Source organism: Pelecanus crispus, chromosome 10 (assembly GCF_030463565.1).
Source record: "Pelecanus crispus isolate bPelCri1 chromosome 10, bPelCri1.pri, whole genome shotgun sequence".
Lineage (NCBI taxonomy): Eukaryota > Metazoa > Chordata > Aves > Pelecaniformes > Pelecanidae > Pelecanus > Pelecanus crispus.
Window position 1 is genome coordinate 19,103,454 of NC_134652.1, and position 19,743 is coordinate 19,123,196.

Below are 19,743 nucleotides of genomic sequence, written 5' to 3' on the forward strand. Positions count from 1 at the left end.
TTTCCTTTGCTTTCCTGTCACAAAGTAGCTTTGTTCCATATGACTTTCCAGAAGGTTGCATATGTTTCTGACAATTTTGCTGTCTAGATAGTTTCTCAGAAATCACAGATCTGAAGAAGAAAGTCAAGCATCAAATTTCAAAGATTACCTGAGCTGCTAGCAGTGGCTGTGTGTCTTCCATTTCAATTACCGTATCCTGGCGAGGTGCAGCAGAGAGTAGACTAACTGTAAGCCAAAGATTTTATTAAGGCAATATGGTGTAGGAAAAATATCTTACTAAGCTTTTTCATCAGATTTGAAATCCAGACAGTTACAGAAGATGTAAAATAATTCATTGGCTGTATGGTTGATCTTCTAAAGAAAGCAATTAGTTGCCATTTTTTGCAAAAACACACAATATATTTTTGTGCAGGATATGCAAACATTTCTCAAATATGAGGAATTAAAAAAAGAGTGAAACTTGGAAAAAAATATAGAAGAAAATGTCAGCATTGTATTCAGAGCATTCTTGCTGGAATACTGGATCATTACTTTGGTACTTAGTGTAGGGGTGATCTGCAAGTAGTTAAATTCCAAGTTGATACTAAAGAGGAACTTCAGGGAACCAGTACACTAAGTCTGAGAGTGGACTTGCCTTTGCACTCTGTCCTCTTATGCTCCACAGAATATTGCACGAATTAATACTCCGAGTTAAGATTTTTTTTCTCTTTCAGATCACACTATCTCTAAATAAGTACACAACATGAGATGGCTATTCATTAGTACAGTATGCAGAGTAAACCCAGAAGATAGGTTATTCGAGCATTTCATAAGAAAGTAGAACTTTTCATTTTTCAGCTGTCTACCTTTCAGTTGTGGTGCAATGTCTTCTTTAGTAGTGTAGGGGTCACAGCGAAAGCTTTCCAGTAAATCAATAGTACACTGTCCCACGATGGGCTTCCGTCCAAATGGTCTGTGGTCTATTACTTTAATAACAAGAGATGGACTGTATAACTCCTCTTTTGGCAAAAGCTACAAATGAAAGGTTAGAGTTTGTTTATAATGCAAACAGAAGGAAAATGAAGAATAAAAGATTTCCCCCTTAATTAGAGCTGTTACTTCATTTACTTAATATTGAACTACTATGTTCTATGGCTGTATGGTGAATGAAAATTTCTAACCTTATATTATGATTCAATAAAAGTCAGTAAGAATAATTTTAATTGCCTGAAATCTTGAATTTTCTTGACTCTTGCACAGCTCCCATCCTAGGAGTAGTAAAGTAGCCACACATCTACAGGTAAATTGATGCCTTTTCAAACAAATATATATATACTGCACTGGATTGTGCATATAAAATTGTATAATTTATCAATGACTGTACAGATATGTTTACATGATATCTATTAGAATTTTCAGGCTCAGTAAATTCCTTATGTTAAGCCAAAAAAGGATTTGCAAATTTTTCTGTTCATTCTTGCATAACAAATCCTTGACCTTTAAAAGTGTGGGATAACTGATTTTGCTATAGATAGCTGGTATATAGTTTTTTTGCAACGTACAACTTTCATGAAGAGAACAGAAGATGGAAAATTTGGTGTCTTTTTGAGGTTTTTGATCACGACAGATTCCACCATTTCACCCCCACATTCCACAATGAGACTTGGAGACATAACAGGTGCCAGTTGGTAGTTTTTCATGTTCCGCAACCCCCAAGCCAGAATCTGCGAAGTAAAATCCAACATAAGGAAAAGTGGGAGAGATATCAATATGCTTAATACGATACTTAAAAAGTACAAAAGAAGAAATTAAGTCTTTTCAATAATAAAATGTGACTGGTAAAATACTTCAAGGTTGTTGTTCTAGGAAAGTTAATGGAAAAAAAGAAACTAAAAAACACTTTAAAAAATCCCCCATATTTCTTAATATATATTTTTTCTTGAAGCAAATACACAAACTAGAGGATGAAATGACTGTACTTGTATTCAGTTAGTTTAAGAATAAACCATACCTCAACAGCAGTGAGTTGAACTACTGGTCTGATTCCTTGAGGTACCATGTAAAGCTTTGGTGCTCTTTGTGATGGAAGAATTGGAAGGTTCGCACCACCCTATTAAGACACAAACGTGAGTGTTAGTTTCTCTCATCTTCCTTAAATTAAATGACTTGCAAGTATTAAGACAATTCTTCACATTATGACTTACTCTGAAAGGACATGTAGTATATCATATTATATTATATATGAACACACAAAAAATATATATATACCTTGTCCTTCAAAATAAGTTCTGCAGCAAAAAGAATGTCTCCACTAGCTTTGCCATTATTTGTTACAGGATACCACAGCAGTTTTGGTGTGATGTCCTCTTCTGGGATTAACTTGACCATGGGGGAACAAACACTTCTTCCAAGGAATTCGTCTTTACCCTGCAACCGAAAATAGCAATCATAGCCATTAATGTTATTCTGAATTAATATAAATAAATAAAAAAGCAATCAGGGTAAAAAGCCTTCACCTACCACTTGGTCACTGTCAAAAAGTTCAATAACAACATTAGGTGGGTTTTGGGCTACTGTCTGTGGGTCCCCATAGATCTCAATTTCATGAAATATGAGAGTTTGGTCCCATGTAGGATTTAGAGTAGAATGAATGATCTCAGTTGTTTTGCTTTGATGGAGGAAGGAAACATGAGCATACGGATCTGAAATATCATACAAAGATTAAAAGCATAGAGTTACAGACAAACAAAACCCCATCAAGCCACAAGGCACACAAGCACAATTTTTATCACATACAGTATGTTATTTTTCTTCTGTCATTACCAGTTCTGTAAGCCACTCTATATAAAACAAAAGCCCACACATAAACATAATTTACATTTAATAGAGCAAATTCCATTTGATTACTAAATAGCTTCTTTTATATAAGTGTTGATTAGCAAAGTAATAAATGAAAATGATAAAAATCTTGCAGATCAGAAAGAGAACCTGAAAACTAAAATGAAACACTGGCTATACTAATCTCCTCTTAAATATTGTCTGTAGAAGCTTTTTTTTGTTGTCTCCATTGATATACAACTGTACAGCCTCATAAATAATACAAAGAAATAATTCTAGTTCTGACTAGTTGCCAGACAACAAATTCTCCCAGGCAATATTGCTCAGATCAAGCGTTGGTTTCAAACATACTTATTTATAGCAACCTCTTGTGAAACAGCTGAATGATTAAAGTGGTCTAGACCCAGTGTTTGGCAGGTCTTTAAATCATCAAGAGCTCTGTAGAAGGTATCTGATGATGGTCATTAACATTTCCTGTACAAATTGCAATTACTAAGGACTAGAGGCTGTTTTAAAGGTTATCTTTAGGTCAGTTTCAACAGCTTCTGGTTGTTCAGAGTTTTATAAAACCTGATCAGAGTTTTACAAAATTTGGCTAACTCTTCAAACTAGTTTTAGAGGAAAATAAAATGTAGATGTGCTAGTTTATGTGTGACTGCATCCGAGGTACCTATCTTGAATTCTACATATGCAAATTAGAGGCATTTATTGTTTCTTTGTATTGCTTTTAAGTGCTGCATATTTAAGTAAGACCAGTAAGTACACAGAGGCAGCTGTACATTACAGAAAACAGCACTAAAATATCTATAGCTCTACATCTTCTGTAACAAATTAACAAATGCATTACACTTACTCAATTATTAATTAAAACAGGGAGAAAAAGAAAGACGCTGTCCTGGTTTCAGCTGGGATAGAGTTAATTTTCTTCCTAGTAGCAGGCATAGTGCTGTGTTTTGGATTTAGTAGGAGAAGAATGCTGATAACACACTGATGTTTTAGTTGTTGCTAAGTACTGCTTATGCTAGTCAAGGACTTTTCAGCTTCCCATGCTCTGCCAGGTGCACAAGAAACTGGGAGGGGGCACAGCCAGGAGCTGACCCAAACTGCCCAAAGGGCTATTCCATACCATATGACCTCATGCTCAGTATATAAACTGGGGGGGGTTGGCCGGGGAGCAGCAATCGCTGCTCGGGAACTGGCTGGGTATCGGTCGGCAGGTGGTGAGCAATTGCATTGTGCATCACTTGCTTTGTATATTATTATTATTATCATTATTATATTGTTATTATCATCATTACCATTTTACTTTATTTCAATTATTAAACTGTTCTTATCTCAACCCAGGAGTGTTTCTCACTCTTACTCCTCTGATTCTCTCCCCCATCCCATTGGGGTAGGGGGAGTGAGCAAGCGGCTGCGTGGTGCTTAGTTGCTGGCTGGGGCTAAACCATGACAGATGGAAATGGAGGTTGATGGGGAAAAAAAATTCTAAGCTGCCCATTTCATGTTTATCTTTGGCTGAACTTATTTAAAGGAAGTGTAAAATCATATTCTTACAGAATCTTATTTCAATTTGCTCTCTGACTTCCCAGTGGAATTTTAATTCTATTTAGCAAAAATGAAATACTTGATAACCTGAGTATTGAATTAGCCTGACTACAAAGATGCCAAATGGATACAACACTGTTGGAATACCTAAGAGCTGGAAATAAAAGGGCAACAGGTACACTTGTACAAACAAACAAAAGCCATGCTTATTAGTAATGCACAGTGTAGTTTTCTACAAGTTCATCTCACTAATGAATTTATATAAAATACTGAACACTGAGAGGCAGTTGGTACCATAAAGCCATCCAGCTTTCTTCATCGTTGCTTTTGTGCAAGCTTCCTGCATGACACCTTAGGAACTATATGTAGGCTTTGGTTAGACGGAGAAGCTAACGCATAGGGAAGAGATTGGTCATGGGAAATTCAGACCTTATTTGAATTCCCATTCCCTCACTGAGAATTTGTTAGTAGCAACAGGTGCTGCACATTCAGAGCACTTTTTATTGGCAGCTTCTGGGGCAGTACTAACCAAATCTGGATCACACGTAATGAAGCTGAGACTTCCTTTATGGCGTAGTTTCAGTAGCTGGGACCTATGCACAGACCTTAAGGATTTAAGATATTCTGCAGGTAAATCAAGTTACTAGTTCATTGCAGAATTGGTTTTCTGCACCATTAGCAGGACTTTTCCATACCTGAAAAACTGTCTTTGTCTAAAGCCATGAGATTTCTTGCCTGGTAGATGTAACAGCGAAGATGGTAAGTATATATTCCTGTATCAAATAAATAAAAAGAGTTCAGCTGCGTTATACAGGCTTCTTTTCTGTAACAAAGATATTCTGAGTTTATAAAAATGCCTTACACATTCTAACTCAAGCACAAGCACTGTAGTAACATTTCTGCTTTTCTTTGCTAGTGACAAGTGTACTAATACCAACAAGCTTGCACCTGAGAACATTTGTTCCAACACAACTTAAAGCAGAAATGAAAAGAAACTATTAATGCTATCTGGGCTTTTCTCACCGTATGATAATAAAAATTCCTGTTTGAAATGGTGTGATAATCTAGCTCCTCCCAAGAGAATCAAGAACTGGGCATTCCTGTGCTTAGTTTAAGTATTCACTGCAGCACTTGCAGGGACCTGCAAGTTTCATGTTTGTAGCTATTAGGTCTAGAAAATTATTCCAATTGCAACTCTGCCTCTTTGGCTAAAAGATTAAAAAAAAAAAAAAAAAAAATCACTGCAGGCAAGATGGAACAGCTTAAAAGGAAGATATGGGAGTGGCCCAAACCCAGGATAGCATGTGGCTATGTTACTACAGCTTCTTTTTAAAAGATGTCAGCTCTAACCCTTTCAGCCCTTGGAAAAATCTGAGCCACTTATAGCCTCAATGAACAGAAACCTCTGAAGTCTGGCATGAAAAGGTGCCATTTGCCTCCTATTCTGGTCATTAGTTAAAAGAAAATGCAATAACCTTCCTCAGCTTCTGAAAGAGAAGATTTAAGATTTAGGCACCCATTCCCAGCAGAGACATCAAGTTCTGTAGAGTCCAAATAAAGACAAGTGTTCCAGTCAGAGTTCCACAAAAAGGATTTTCAGTCTTGCGAGTGGATGGGATTGGCCTCTATTCCTATTAACTAACACTGGTGGCTCCCATCTCAGCATCTCTGCTTTTGTGAATCCCATTACAGTGATTCCACGGCATTTAAAGCCAATCCAGGTTGGCAAAGTTACAGTTTTGTTCACTTTGCCAACTCAACTCCATGGTCTTACTGCTTTCTCTGGGTCAGGTATTTGTCTGACCCTGCGCTGAGCTGGTTAAGTGAACTAAACCAGCAAAAAATTAACTGTACATACATCTTCTCTGCTGGCTTAGCTCCCTGCATTGCTATGGAGGGACCCTAACGATAAAAATGCATCATTTAAGACAGCCTAAAATCCAGGTGCTGCAATAATTAGCTTTAGAATTCCTCTGTCATACAGGTTTTAAAAATGTCTGTGTGACAGTGGGCTGAAACGTCAAAATGACTAACTAATTTTTCTTTTAGTAGCCTAAGTAGGGCCCAATCAAGGATCAGATAGTAATTATAACAGAACTTGCATAAACCTAGATGTAAAACACAAAGAATTACAATTCTGTTTAAGACCAGAGAGAAACAGACATGATTTATAAGAAAGGAACTTTTAAAGAACCTACTGTCAAAGTAGCAGGAAACAAGTGGTGTATTGGCACCAAACACCTTTGTAGCTGACTCCTTGGTTTTATCTGCACTCTTCCCTTCTCCGTCATCAACACTAGTGTCTGCTCCCTGAAGTTATATATAGAAAAAAAGTTACTGCGTATTTACAAACATAGAAGGAACCTGATAAAAGTGGACTGTGTGTGGGAATATACAGGTTTCAGTCTCTCCTCCAGGACAAGAAGGAATTTACTTTCCTGAGTAAATGTACTTTAAAAGATGTTTACTCATTTCCGAAGGTCATCTCTTGTTGCCATTGAAGCTGTGCAGAAATCAGATCCAGTCATTTCATCTTACTTTCCAGAATGTCTTATTTCTGGAGATACACTAGCTACCTGTCAGCTCTTACTGAAGGAGAGGTTGCAGGTCTTCTGCACTGTGCTATTGCAGAGAACTGCTCCAAGGCTTTATCCTAGCAATACCCCAGGAAGTATATAGTCAGAAGAGAAACTGACACAGGAATTTTTAAACTGTGGAACTAAATTAAGTGGAGAAAGAAAATGCTATCAATGAATCATGGGTCAACTTTTGGTGCAAAAAAGAAACAAAGCAAGAAAAAAGCGCGCTTTTGTTAATGCTATACAATCAGACTCAGAATCACTACTTTAGAAAAACAAAGCAGCCTTCTCACATTATTTGCTCCAATTTGTATTTTGTTAAATAGAGCTTATCTATGAAGCTGTGTTAACCTGAAAACTCGAGGAATAATTGCATTCTGATGATCTGTTTGTGATGTATGACATTCTGGCTTCTCCAACACTTTGCTATCCTTTCTCATGTTTGGTTGTTTATATATGCAAATATTAATCAGGGGCAACTATTTCAGTGCCTGTTGTTTCTTGTACTGATGTTAACACATCTAAATTATGCACATGAAAAGCTTGAGCTATCTTTTCACTTCACTTACACAAGGTTCATCTAGTAATTTGGCCTTTTGCTCTAAATCTCACATAATGTAATGATAAAAGTAATTTGAAAAAATAAAGTAATAAGCATGTTATGCAAGAGTCTCTACTGTGACTTTAATGGTCCCTTTCAGAATTTAAACAATTTAAACAATATAAACTGTATTAGTTCCTCAGTTATATATCAATCTAACAATTCAGGGACTAAAATAGCTGATATACTTGTTTGTTTACTGTAAATTAACAGATTGATATTTTAAAGACTGTTTTGGTACTCTGTCCCTTACCAAAGCACCTTCAAGTTTAAAGATAGCTGCTGCACCATGTGTCTCTGAGGGAGCCATTTTTCGTCTCCATCGTCTTCGACGGAAAGTGTCAGAACTGCGTTGTTTCCAGTGAAATTTCCAGCCAATCAAAGAAGCGTATTCCCATCCTTCTTGATCTTCATATGGTGACATTCCCTGGAAGACATAAATCCTTGTTATCCACAGTGTTGTATAAATGTAATGAAAAAACTCGGCACTTGCTCTGGCAGGCATAATAATCCCCTCATAAACCAAAGCTGGAAACATCAATTCACAAAAAGACCAAAAAAAAGGAATATAATGAAAACATACAAGGTTGTTCTAGATTTTTTTGTTTGGTATATATTTTTTCTTTATTCAGGAAATGAGTAATCTCACGCAGATTTTTTTTAAAAAAAGAAACTCAAACTGTTACAATGTGCAAGTCTCTGACTGCATTTCTCTTCTGCTTACCCTTCCTGCTGTTACTGCTTGAGCTGGATCCCTCTTACGTTTCCGCACCAGTCTTCGTCGTCGATGTATATGGTACATTTTCTCTGCAGCAACCCATGACTTTGGTTTAGTGTCTGGAGGAATAGTAATTCCATATTCCCATCCTAAAACAGATATTTCCAGAAACATAAGCAAGATACAAAGAAGAAAAGCATGGGAAGTAGAGTTATTGCACCTACAGAGGATGAAGCTTTAGTCACATAAGACTATTTGATATTGCAAACCCTAAATGCCCAATAGCTAGGGGTTAACTGATGACATTTTATGATGATGCTATGTTATAAGATATATGACAATAAAAATCTCAACATTAAAACATATACAATACATTTTAAGTTCTTTTCTTTGCATTCTTGTTTTTTCAAATGTTAGGTGTATTGATATCACATTTTCACACTTCCCCACTCTTTTAAGTAAGAGTGGAATGTCCTGTGTACTCTTGCAACTCCAGCAGCTTGGCTTTTAAAGGAACACCAACTATCTGAACTCTGATCATAAAACTTTAAGAATTGGTAAATCTGTTACTGTATTTTGGCTCTACATATTATAATTCAGTTGTCAGGTATCTAGGACACAGACTTTTATTTAGATTGATCTCTTATTAAAAAGTTACTGCAGACTCCTACCAGGTTCCAGTTAAGACAGATATCAGTACTCTTTAAGATAGATAAAATACTTTTTCTACTCAAATAACTATTTCACTTATATTTAAAAGCAATAACTATTTTGAGAGTTTTTAGCTGTTTTAGAACAAATTAACGTTCATGATAGTTTTGCAAAATTCTGGGCTTCCCAGAATCTTCTACAACTTTTCCTTTTGCTTTTATTGTTCATTTTGTTTTCGAACCATCAAATCAATGTCCTGAAAATACTTTGCTATGAGAGATCATCTGCTTTTTCCTGTTGCTGTAGAATCCAAATTATGGTCTTATGAAGTTGTTTATATCACAGCTTTCTAAGCTGGAACAGTTTTAATTTAGTATAAGTAACAAGCATAAAAAAATCAAAGCAACTCCAGGAAAAATGGTGGCTCTGTGCACGTAGGATTTTCTAACCTGATCAGGTTAGTAGTACATTGAATTTGAAAAACTCTGTCTAGCAGCATCAGATTCTTCACAGAAAGACTTTGAAGTCTTTTTCATTTCAGAATTGCCTAATAATCAGTTACATACTGTTAAGATTTCATCCTGATCAGTCTTGCACAGCTCCCTTCCCACACAAATTCAGTGCAGTTATTCTGCTCTCAACAATATAGGAATCCTTCACACCCTTGTGTGGCGTGTGACCAACACAAACAGGTTCCTGACCTCCTTTGGTCCCCAGACGTCCCGATTCACCTCTTAGCATCGCTTGGTGACTCATCCCCTGGCTGAAGGCTCCCAGTTAAATTACCAGATAGGTCCAAACCTGGCTTTGCCACATATTCTTGGTGCAATTACTGAGGCTTTATGTCTCAAGCTTCTGACTTCTCTGAAAATTACTGCTACTGATCTACGTCTTACAGGCCTGATCCTAACCACCGGACTGCATTAACACTGGACTTGGGAAAAATGTTTTGGAAACTTATTTCAAACAAGAATGGGTTATTTTTCCAAGCATACTGTTTATACACACAGTTTTCCCAACTGGAATCTCTCATGTTAGTAGATCGTTGTTTGCATTAGCCCTCTTTTTTTTTTAATTTGTCAAAGCTTTTGGCTCAAAATTGTCATCTGCTGCTGCAGTTAAGACCAATATACAGCTTCTTAGATTATGTGATTCTCTCTCCAGTAGGGACTTACAAATGCATTTATTACATCTACTGTTCGAAATACTGGTACCTTTTTGATCCAAGAAAGGCTCAATGAGAACAGGTAGTTTGATGGAACAGTGATTAAAATGGAAACAGAAACAGATGCAGACAGTGAACACTTTCTCAATGTCATTTTATCTGATTCCTTAAGCACCTGTTATCCAAATATTTCCTTGACATTTTTCCATAGGGCAACCACTATCATGCTCAGGCCATTGGTACAGTCTTGACATGCATCCTCCTTCAGTATAGACAGATTGTCCTAATAATCAGCAGATAAACAGTAAATCTTACCGTGCTCATCCACTGCCCGATTTAAATCAGATTTCCAAGCATCATCTTCCCACATCCATCCAGGAGGACACGTGAACTCACGTGGTGGTGGAGCTTTTTCTCCATTCTTTTATATAGGGAAAACAACAGTTCTGTGCATTAGTAGACAAAATATGCTGTGTAGCAAATCCTAGAACTCCTTCTCTTAAACCTTTACTTATCCAGTGAAAAATATAAGTCTCACCACATCTGTGTAACTCTCTTCAGATGCTTTCCATTCCCCTCCAGGATAGCGACTCTCATTTTCATATACTTCGTCAGTAAACTCAGTATGACCAGCATCAGCTTCAGTCAACAAACTGCAAGTCCAAAGCAAATATAATACTAAACCAAATGTATTTTAGTTAGCTACAGAGAATACATAGAAACAATGTACAAAATGTGCACACGTGCTGGAATTCTGGATTGTCCATCTCTGTGAAGTTTTATTTATTAATAGAGTACAGTGTAGCCCTCATCTGTATGAGGGCTACTTATTTCCTTAGAATGTCTTCCTAAAATTGAAGCAACTCCAGTAGTAGTAAGCAATAAGAGGAACATTACTCATGAGTGACTAGCGGGAGGGTTTTAACTGCTGTGTTATTCAGGATCCGCTTTCAACACTTCCTCTTGGAAAAAGAAAAAACATCATATATTTAAGCATAGGAAAACCCAGACTACACATGACAGTTATATGCACCTCTAATTTATATATATGTAACTATGCACTAAAATTTGGCAATGTACTTAATTTTGTTCCCCTTTATGCTGTTGACAAGGCAAGTAATCAATTGGCTAATATTTTTCTAACTTGCAAGTAAAAGAAATAAGAGAACATTAAATTAGACAAAATAGCCTTGATTTACAATTGTGATTAACCGTGATTGACAAAGCACTAAAGTATGTTCTAATATGCCATCTGCTGGTCAAATAAAGCCATGCAGATTATTTTCCAGTAAAAGCAGATGCAAGGCATAAACATGCTTATGCATTTTAACAGCAGGGTTTTTTTCCATTATCTGAGAAAATAGCTCCATGTCTGTTATTGCTTTTCTTCATGTCAGATTATTCATTGAAATAAAAGCTACTAATTGAATATGAAAATAAATCCATCCATTCATGCCTATAAACTGATATTTTAAAATGAATTAAATAATAGCACTTATTTTTCCTGCACAGTTCTTTTATAGCAACAGTCCAATATTTTTTTTACCATCAGAAGACAAGAATTTAAAATGGGCTGAACCTTTTCTTTTAAGAAAAAAGAAAATAATCTCTTTCTCATGCTGGCTTTTGTTTATGAAACAAATAATTTACCTAGTCTGGTTTAAAGTGTGGCAACACAAATAGCTGAACTGGCACAACTCAGGAGTTGCAAACCGCTGACAGAGCAAGACTGAACCAGATAGAGCTGGGGGAGGATTGACAGCTCATGAATTCGGTCCTCCAGGGGAGGAACTGTCATATGGCACCACAACCTTAGGCTCTGAAAACAACTCCTGCCTTGAGTCAGTTTGAGACATAACCTGTGACAGCTGTTTACAGAGGGCAATGGAACTTCTCAACATTTAGTGAAACAAAGACAAAAAACCGTCCACTGTATGTGAATGACTGTGCAAATGCTGTAATGGTGTTGATACAACATGAACTGCAGATTTATACTGGATGTCAGGGTTAAGTTTTTATCTATGGAAGATCTAGCTATCTAAGGGTCTTCTCTGAAACCATCACAGCATGATCTGAGAACCTCACATAGACACAAGTGATCCTCACAGTAGCTTTCTAGGAAAGGAAAGCTATTATTATCCATTTTTAAAAATGACGCAGTGAGACACAGAGAATATAAGCAATATGCTCATCACCACATGGGGACTTCTAAACTGTAAGGTGGTTCCTAGGAAATGGATGCATTCTTTCCGTTGTATGTTTTATTTTACTTTTTAAAAAAGGTAATGTTAATTTTAGTGTTATTAACTAACTTTGACTATTGGCTGGCTTTTGCTGTCCTAGAAAGTTCATCTTAAAATCTTTCCCAGCCAAGAAAACAGAGAGGAGCTTTTACTCCGTGGTCTGAGACTAAACTTCTTTATTTCTGCCTGCACAAAATTAAAAAAATCTGACCTTCTTTCAGGATCAACCATCCATTCTCCTTCCCACTCCCAGCCTTTTGGGGGTAGAAAGTACTCTCTTTTCAGTTTGATTTTTCCTGTGACGTCAGAAAACTTGTGCCGACCAACAAGTCCTGAAGTACCCCACTTTCCAAAAAGAAGAGCCTGATTTTCATACTGTTTGAGAAGAAAGAAAAGATCAGTACTTTAGGAATAATAAAAAGCTTTTAGGAGAAAAAAAAAAAAAAAAAAAAAAAAGATTTATGTAACTGTTACAACTGAAACATTCTACTATATGTTTCCTTTCTCTGAAATTAAGTACTCCCTTCTCAGATTACTCTGCAATGTCATGATTAACTTCTTTCTTTCATTTTCTTCTATGCTGCCTGGTAAACAATGATTCCACTGCTAAACTAAACTATCTTCTCAATTTAATGCCTCTCTGCAACTACAGTCAAACTTCCTCCAAATTAAAGCTTTGTTAAATAAAATTCCATTACATTATTCAAACAATTTTCTTCCATTCCCTAAACGTGTGATCCTCTCATTCTTTTCCATGTCAAATCTCCTCCTCTCTTCTTTCATAACATATAAAACTGAATTATAGTCTTATCATGGAAGCTACCAGGGGCATGATTCTGATGTCACCCCAGTTTATATAGTATATTTCCCTTTATGCTAATGGAATTATTTGTACTTTATGATGGCCTTGAGTTTTCGGCTCTTATTCCTGTAAAATTGTTGGATCGCTATAAGAAGAGCAAAAAATGAGATATTCAGTACTCTCTTAAACTTGATACTGAAATAATAGCTCTGAACATCCATTGATTATTTTAAGTGACTTAGTGCAGCACTACTAAATATTTAGGCATAGGCGTGATGGTGACACAAGCTTCTATAAAAATGTCTTGTTCATTAGCTATTATACTGATATTGGATTATATGCACCATTAGGTGATGCGGCATATAAAAGACACCTGCCACTTACCACTATCATTCAAAATCTCCTTTATATGCTGTGGGACTATTTCAAGCATTTTTCTTCCAAATTTGTTAACACTCAACATTGAAATGTTATCATACTATATCCTTTTGTCAGCAAAATCTACTGGTTTTGACCAGTTTTTCCTGTAACAGTAAATTTTCTACTGCTACAAAAGAACCGTTATTAAGCTAAACCACTTGTATCCAAGTATCATTTGTAGAAGTGAAGAAGCAATTAAAATAAAAAGGTTATTCACATGCCAAAACATAATGGTCTAGATCCCAATCTTAATTACACTGATAAAAATCTAAAATAAATGTCTTTGAAATCACTGGAGTTAACCAGATTTTCACCTGATTAACCAGTTCAGAATCTGGTCTGCTGAAGTTCATCTGGTAGGCACAATGGACTTGATCATTAACTGCCTTGAATGGGGTCTATTTGTTTCAGTATAATAAATACTCCTCTCCCTTTCTGCCTGGCATGCAAAAAAAAAAATTTCAACAGAGCTCCAATTTCATTGAATTCCTAACACTCATGCCCAAGTTTAAGGTAAGAAAGCAATGATGGACATACCATTTCTGCAAAAACACTGAACGTTCCCTCTGCAAAGCTATTAAACTTCTTTTCAACTGCACTGAGCCCAAGCCAAATGTTAACTCGCAACTCCACAGGCATTTTGACATCTTTCGTCTTGTCCTGTGGGTACTGGCACATGAACAAAAAAAGTTATTCTTCATTACGTTATGCAGGTGTTGTAGCTTTCACTAAAATATACACAATAACATAGAGATATGAGTAATAATACATGATTTATTTATCTCTTCCTGTACTGCATTTCCTCAAAAACCAGTAATAAATAGTTCAGGAAGGAAGCATTCTTTAAATGGTACCTGCCTAAGGCATGTAAAAAACAAACACAGTAACAGTAATATCATCTCTGTTCCTGTATACTCTCTCCCAAGTTTCATCCAGCAATGAGTTTTTAATTATGACAGTAACTTAAAACTTCGATATTGATGTTAGCATTTCTCGTCAGGAGACTCTGGAAATGCAGAGGTTAGTCAGAATGGTTCACTAAATGTAGAAGCAATGCATCATAACATGCGTGATAAGGGGGCTTGCATAAGAACATGAAGATATAGGCTTGTCTGCATTGAAGCATTAATCAATATAACTACTAGTACATGGACAAACTGTAAATGCTATTGTACAGTCAGATTGCCTTTTTCCTGGTTCAGTTTATTCCAATTAAAGATAGTATAAACTTAAATGGAGAAAGGCATTCCTATTCAAGAGTAAGACTAAACGAGGAGAGACATACTAGGGAACTTCTGGGTGTAGACGTGCTCTGTATTACTTGCAGAAAACCATCCAAAACTTTGAACAGGTTTTCTTTGTTCTCTGACTTACACGAATTATTCCCTCTGAAAGTCTCCATTAACATCCAACCCCAAAACACCAACCCCAGTAACACTTTAAAAGTCCTATCACAATTTTGAGCTCTTTCAGAAAAGCCTCTGAGTTAGGGGTTGATGCTGGTTCTAACTGGCTTATGATGACCTTTAGAATTTCTGTGATATTTTGAAGAAGCTATATGCAGTTGGCTTTTAATCCATCCTGAGTTTTGACACCTCATTGTTCATAGTTTGTTTGCACATTTCATGCTCATGTTAGGAGGCATCACAGTTTAGGGAGTTAGAGCTAATTATTTTTTAAGGGGGGAAAAAACAAAAGTACCTTTAGGAAGATTGTTTGGGTCTTTCCACAATATTTACCAGATGATTCAGGGCTCGTTGTGGAGTACAGCACTTGGTGTGCAGGAACACGAGCATAAGCCAGTCTTTTCTCCCCTCGGATCATCCATATGATTACATCAGGCATACTGTTTTGTGGCTGTGGATTATTTGTGGGGAAAAGAAAGTTAAGAATGGTAATTAATAGAATGTTAAACTAATCTAATGCTTAGACAACAGAAACATAAATTAGGATTTATGTCAAAGGATTTATCACTTAAAATCAATAATTAACATGAATTTATGATAAATAGAGGAAATTGTTTTACTTCGCAAGTAACGCAAGTAACGCAAAAGTTCTGAAACAATCATTAAAAATATCATTAAGATTGTTAGAAAGCAAGTAAGTTTTATTAAAAAAACCAGTTCCTATATCTTCTGCAAATTCTTCTAGAGACGTTTTGTATCTCAATTCCTTTATGGCAACTACAGTGACTGATCCCAAATGCTAATGCTTTGGATTGACCTGTTACATATTTAAGCGCTTGGGTAGATCATCATAAGACTTTTAGCAGAAGACAGAAACAGCCTACTATCTTTTTGCAGCTTTGTGCACACCTTTGTATGCTAGCTGCAAGTCTGCCAAATTAACTGCTTTTTTTTTTTTAATCAGTAACTTTTCAAAGCAGAAGTGACAAAGAAAAAATAAAAAATTTCTACAATGTTGTGAAAACCAATTATGAGATAACTGAGATGAAACCAGCAATGTGACCTGCAATTCTGGAAGAAAGGAAAGGACAAAATACTGTCCTTTTAAACAGAACAGAATCTATTCAAATCACGGAGTGATTATTTCCCAACACACATTCTCAGTGAAGACAGCTAACAAACTGGAACATTATATTTAAGTAAATCCTAGTTACAGAGGGGAACGTTTACTTTCTCAACAACTAAAATTACTATTCTAGGGAGAGTGGATATTGCTTGATCAGCAGTGAGCATTACACCAGTTTGTGTTAGACAGCTATTTCTAAACTAACTGAATCACTGGTATTGTGTAGTACTAACCTCTTCACTCAGTTGCAGTAATTTATCCAACCAATCCTCAATCTCTGTCAGAGTGGCTTCCACATCAGTAGCTTCATTTCTCATCCTTGCTGCTGCTTCTCCAATCTGTTTGAGAGACTTGAGGCGCAGTTTTTCTATCTGAGTGTCAAGGACTGTAATGTTAGATTTGCCTTCTATGAGGGGAAATGGTTTACTGAAAAGAGAATATTTATTATGGTTAATAATCTAAGTGGATTTTATTTAGCCACACACTAAATGTGGACATGTATACAGTGGCAACAGATTGAGTGTTATTTCCTATGCTTGAAAACCACCAGAATAGTGCTATAGCATCTATTTCTGCAGAGATTTCCACCGGACAAAGTATTTACAGTAAGCAAGGGAAATGCTGTGCTTACATAACAAGCACCAACATAGAATAGCTCGAGGTGTATGCTTTAATGTAATTGCTGCTAACTAAACCAAGCAAAATCCATTTCCCTATATGTTCAAATTAGAAAATTATTGTGTCGGAATGTACATCTCAAAGATGAAATCAGTGCCTTCAGACCAAGATTAGGTTCCTTTTCCTCCACCAGAAACTGTAAATTCTCAGAAACTCAATATACATATACAGCTTGTGTCTATGACTAGAGTTATCTAACCCTCTGGCATGAAAACATCAAACTCTGAAGGAAATCCATGACACACAACTTCTGAGTCACCAGAGGGCAGAGTAACTATTCAATGGAACAAAGAAGTCCTATAGCATCACAGCAGAGCCCAGGCAAAATGAGGGTTTTGGAGCTGTTGGAGGTTTGAGGAAAAGGCAGCTTTTCAAAGACCAGTGACTATATCCCTTTAACAGAGTTCATTAAGAGGTCTTTAATACGACACTTTAAAAAAAAAAATTCCAAAGATACTGCCAAGTTTGAAAAGACTGACTCTTCTCTGACCTATTTTTACTGACAAGCCCACACACTTCTAAAGGCTTTGATTCTGCAAAACCTTGATACTGACTACTGTGCCTTCCACATAGTTACAGTTAGTTCTACTAATCTGAATGCAAGTGCTGCCTGCCCTGGGTGCAAGTACTTACACATGAATCAAATGTACCAGATCAGAACTTCCAGAAAGTCACCTCATTTTAGGTTTAAATAGTGCACTGAAAACTCTCTCAAACACTTAACTCATTTAAACTTTAGCTTGGCAAGGAAAAATTGTTCTATGAATTCAGCACAAGGAATTATGTTTTGACACAGGTTTCATGAGTTTGCTGAAAAAAACATAAAGAGCATTGTATCCTATGAACAACAGGAAGCTCATTTGGTTGATATATCCAGGTGCTATTGCTCCATAATTGTTGAGTGATAAATTTATAAAATATAATTTTTTATTTTAAATATATGTATATATTAATTAGAAATATTTTATAAAACAATGGACTGAATTAATAACAGTGCAGATGTGTGTCAGGAGGATGGGTTGACATAACTGATATAAAACCTGGAGTTTCTACACTCACTAGATGGCTCCATGTGACAATAGTTTGCCTTTCACATTTTGCTTTCCTGAAGTCTGTCAGTTCTTTTTCTTCCAGATTATAGCAGGTATTCAATGAAGTCAATAGTTTATATTTTGACATAAGCTTTCTATCATATAATTCTTTGCTAGTATATACTGATCTCCACTGTTTGCTTTTTCTTCTGTTCACTTTTATATTGATTCTACAGCTTGATGAATTTGTTCTCTCATTTCACGTTCTCCGTTATTTCCTCTAATGGATGGTAAGTGTTCTCTCATTTTCCCTTTCCTTTTCCTGTGCTGTTTCATCTCCCACTTGTTTAATGTTTTCCAAGTGTCTCTCCCCACCCCAGTGTCTCCTTCTATTAATGTCTCTTTCTCATACAATTCCTTCCTCTCTATTTAGAATTTATTCTCTTTCAAAACCCTAAGTGCTGACTCCTATTGCCTTCCCTGAACACTCCCATACATGCAGACATGTTGACTAAAGGCTTATTCAAAAATATCATCTTTATGGCTCTTAAGCTCTAAATAGCTTTTAATTTTTTTATTCTGGGCTTACCAGTAAATCACAGAATTTTTTCCCTCTTCAGTGTCAGAAATAAGATTGAAACATGGCTAAACAAAAGGCACATGAGGAATTCTAAAGAAGGCAAGATGTTAGAAAAGCAGCAGAGATCCACAATTTCACATTTTCAGAATGGTCATGCCTTAGATTTTTTCAAGAGATGCTGTTTTATGACTGTCAGTGACTAAGATAAAGAAGAATTACAAAACTAGACAGATGACTCCATTGGCAATATCCATGCCATTTTACTACTTTCAGAGACTTTTGAAATTCCAGTTCTCAGGCCAGTTCATAGGGGTAATCAGTTTTATAGTCCTTTTGAATTTGTTTTCTGACTTAGTAAAGGCAACAGCAAAGATTCTGAGCAGGCCTAGAACGATAACGTAAGAGATAAAAAAGGTACTTTTACCTTATATCTTCTGTAAGATCATCAATCAGCTTCAACCACCTCTCGGCTAATCGGTTTTCAGAAATTTTAGCCTGCATTCCTGATTTTAAGGTGGCTAAGTTGGATTGCTGAGGAATTTAAAAAGAAAGGATTTTCATTTACAAACTTCTATTGTGGTTTATGGTCAATATGAGTTTCAAGACTTTAATCTTATTTATTTGTATGTATAAAGCCCAAATCAAAAAAGACTCAAATGTTCAAACTTGACTCATATTTAACACTATTCCTATGTTCTTTCTCACTGTATTTAACAATACATGATATCGCACCTAACTTCCAAAGCAAAAGCAGTTCTACAGCCCTAACATGCTCCTAACCAATGCTGAGGACTCTTCCTTCCTGTAGATTCAAGCAGGCGTGTGTTGGGCCTTGCCAGAATACAGACTGATGATTAGCGGTGCCATTTGTTACACTGAGCTACCTTTAATTTTGAATAGGAAAAAAGGGGGGAAAAGCATCAGGAAACTGTTCCATAATTTGCTCAAAATGTTATTTTTTGATTACACCTCTAAATGAAAAAAAGTAAAAATGAAAAGCATATCAGCAAGAGAAAGATCTATAGTGTCTTACCAGTCTTTCAGCCATGTTTAGGATTACATTCACAGGGTCTAATCTATGACTTATGTCCTCCCAAAAGGAAGTCAGCGTTACAACTGGCTTTGTGTTTGCCCATGGCAAGTAGTAATAATAATTACCTGGTGTGAAACATTTGTATGTTAGAGTTAGAATTCATGGCAGGAATACATACTGTACGCTGCACAAGTTGCTATATTTATTTCATTTATGTTCTACAATTCAAAAAGAACATACAAGCTAGTCCAAACTTAACAAAGGATTTGTATTTTTCAGCCACTGTAGCATCTGTTTGGTGGTAAACTTTTACTTCAAACTGTTCCAAAATCCAATGGATTTTTT

At 36.1% G+C, this 19,743-nt stretch overlaps 1 protein-coding gene across 2 annotated transcripts in view; it reads right to left on the reverse strand.

Annotated features, from left to right (window-relative positions):
• Window positions 1–19,743, reverse strand: part of MYOF (myoferlin) — a 70,704-nt gene that overhangs the window by 14,919 nt on the left and 36,042 nt on the right. For both annotated transcript variants that reach the window (XM_075717699.1, XM_075717698.1), the window contains 18 exons: window positions 19,399–19,523; window positions 18,790–18,896; window positions 16,310–16,502; window positions 15,246–15,401; window positions 14,082–14,213; window positions 12,534–12,697; window positions 10,618–10,732; window positions 10,395–10,500; window positions 8,270–8,412; window positions 7,799–7,972; window positions 6,564–6,675; window positions 5,061–5,138; window positions 2,500–2,681; window positions 2,248–2,406; window positions 1,991–2,089; window positions 1,542–1,703; window positions 846–1,011; window positions 149–225 (listed from right to left, as the gene is read on the reverse strand). In XM_075717699.1, coding sequence (XP_075573814.1) covers window positions 149–225; window positions 846–1,011; window positions 1,542–1,703; window positions 1,991–2,089; window positions 2,248–2,406; window positions 2,500–2,681; window positions 5,061–5,138; window positions 6,564–6,675; window positions 7,799–7,972; window positions 8,270–8,412; window positions 10,395–10,500; window positions 10,618–10,732; window positions 12,534–12,697; window positions 14,082–14,213; window positions 15,246–15,401; window positions 16,310–16,502; window positions 18,790–18,896; window positions 19,399–19,523 — 2,450 coding nt within the window. The remainder of the gene's footprint in view (window positions 1–148; window positions 226–845; window positions 1,012–1,541; window positions 1,704–1,990; window positions 2,090–2,247; window positions 2,407–2,499; window positions 2,682–5,060; window positions 5,139–6,563; window positions 6,676–7,798; window positions 7,973–8,269; window positions 8,413–10,394; window positions 10,501–10,617; window positions 10,733–12,533; window positions 12,698–14,081; window positions 14,214–15,245; window positions 15,402–16,309; window positions 16,503–18,789; window positions 18,897–19,398; window positions 19,524–19,743) is intronic.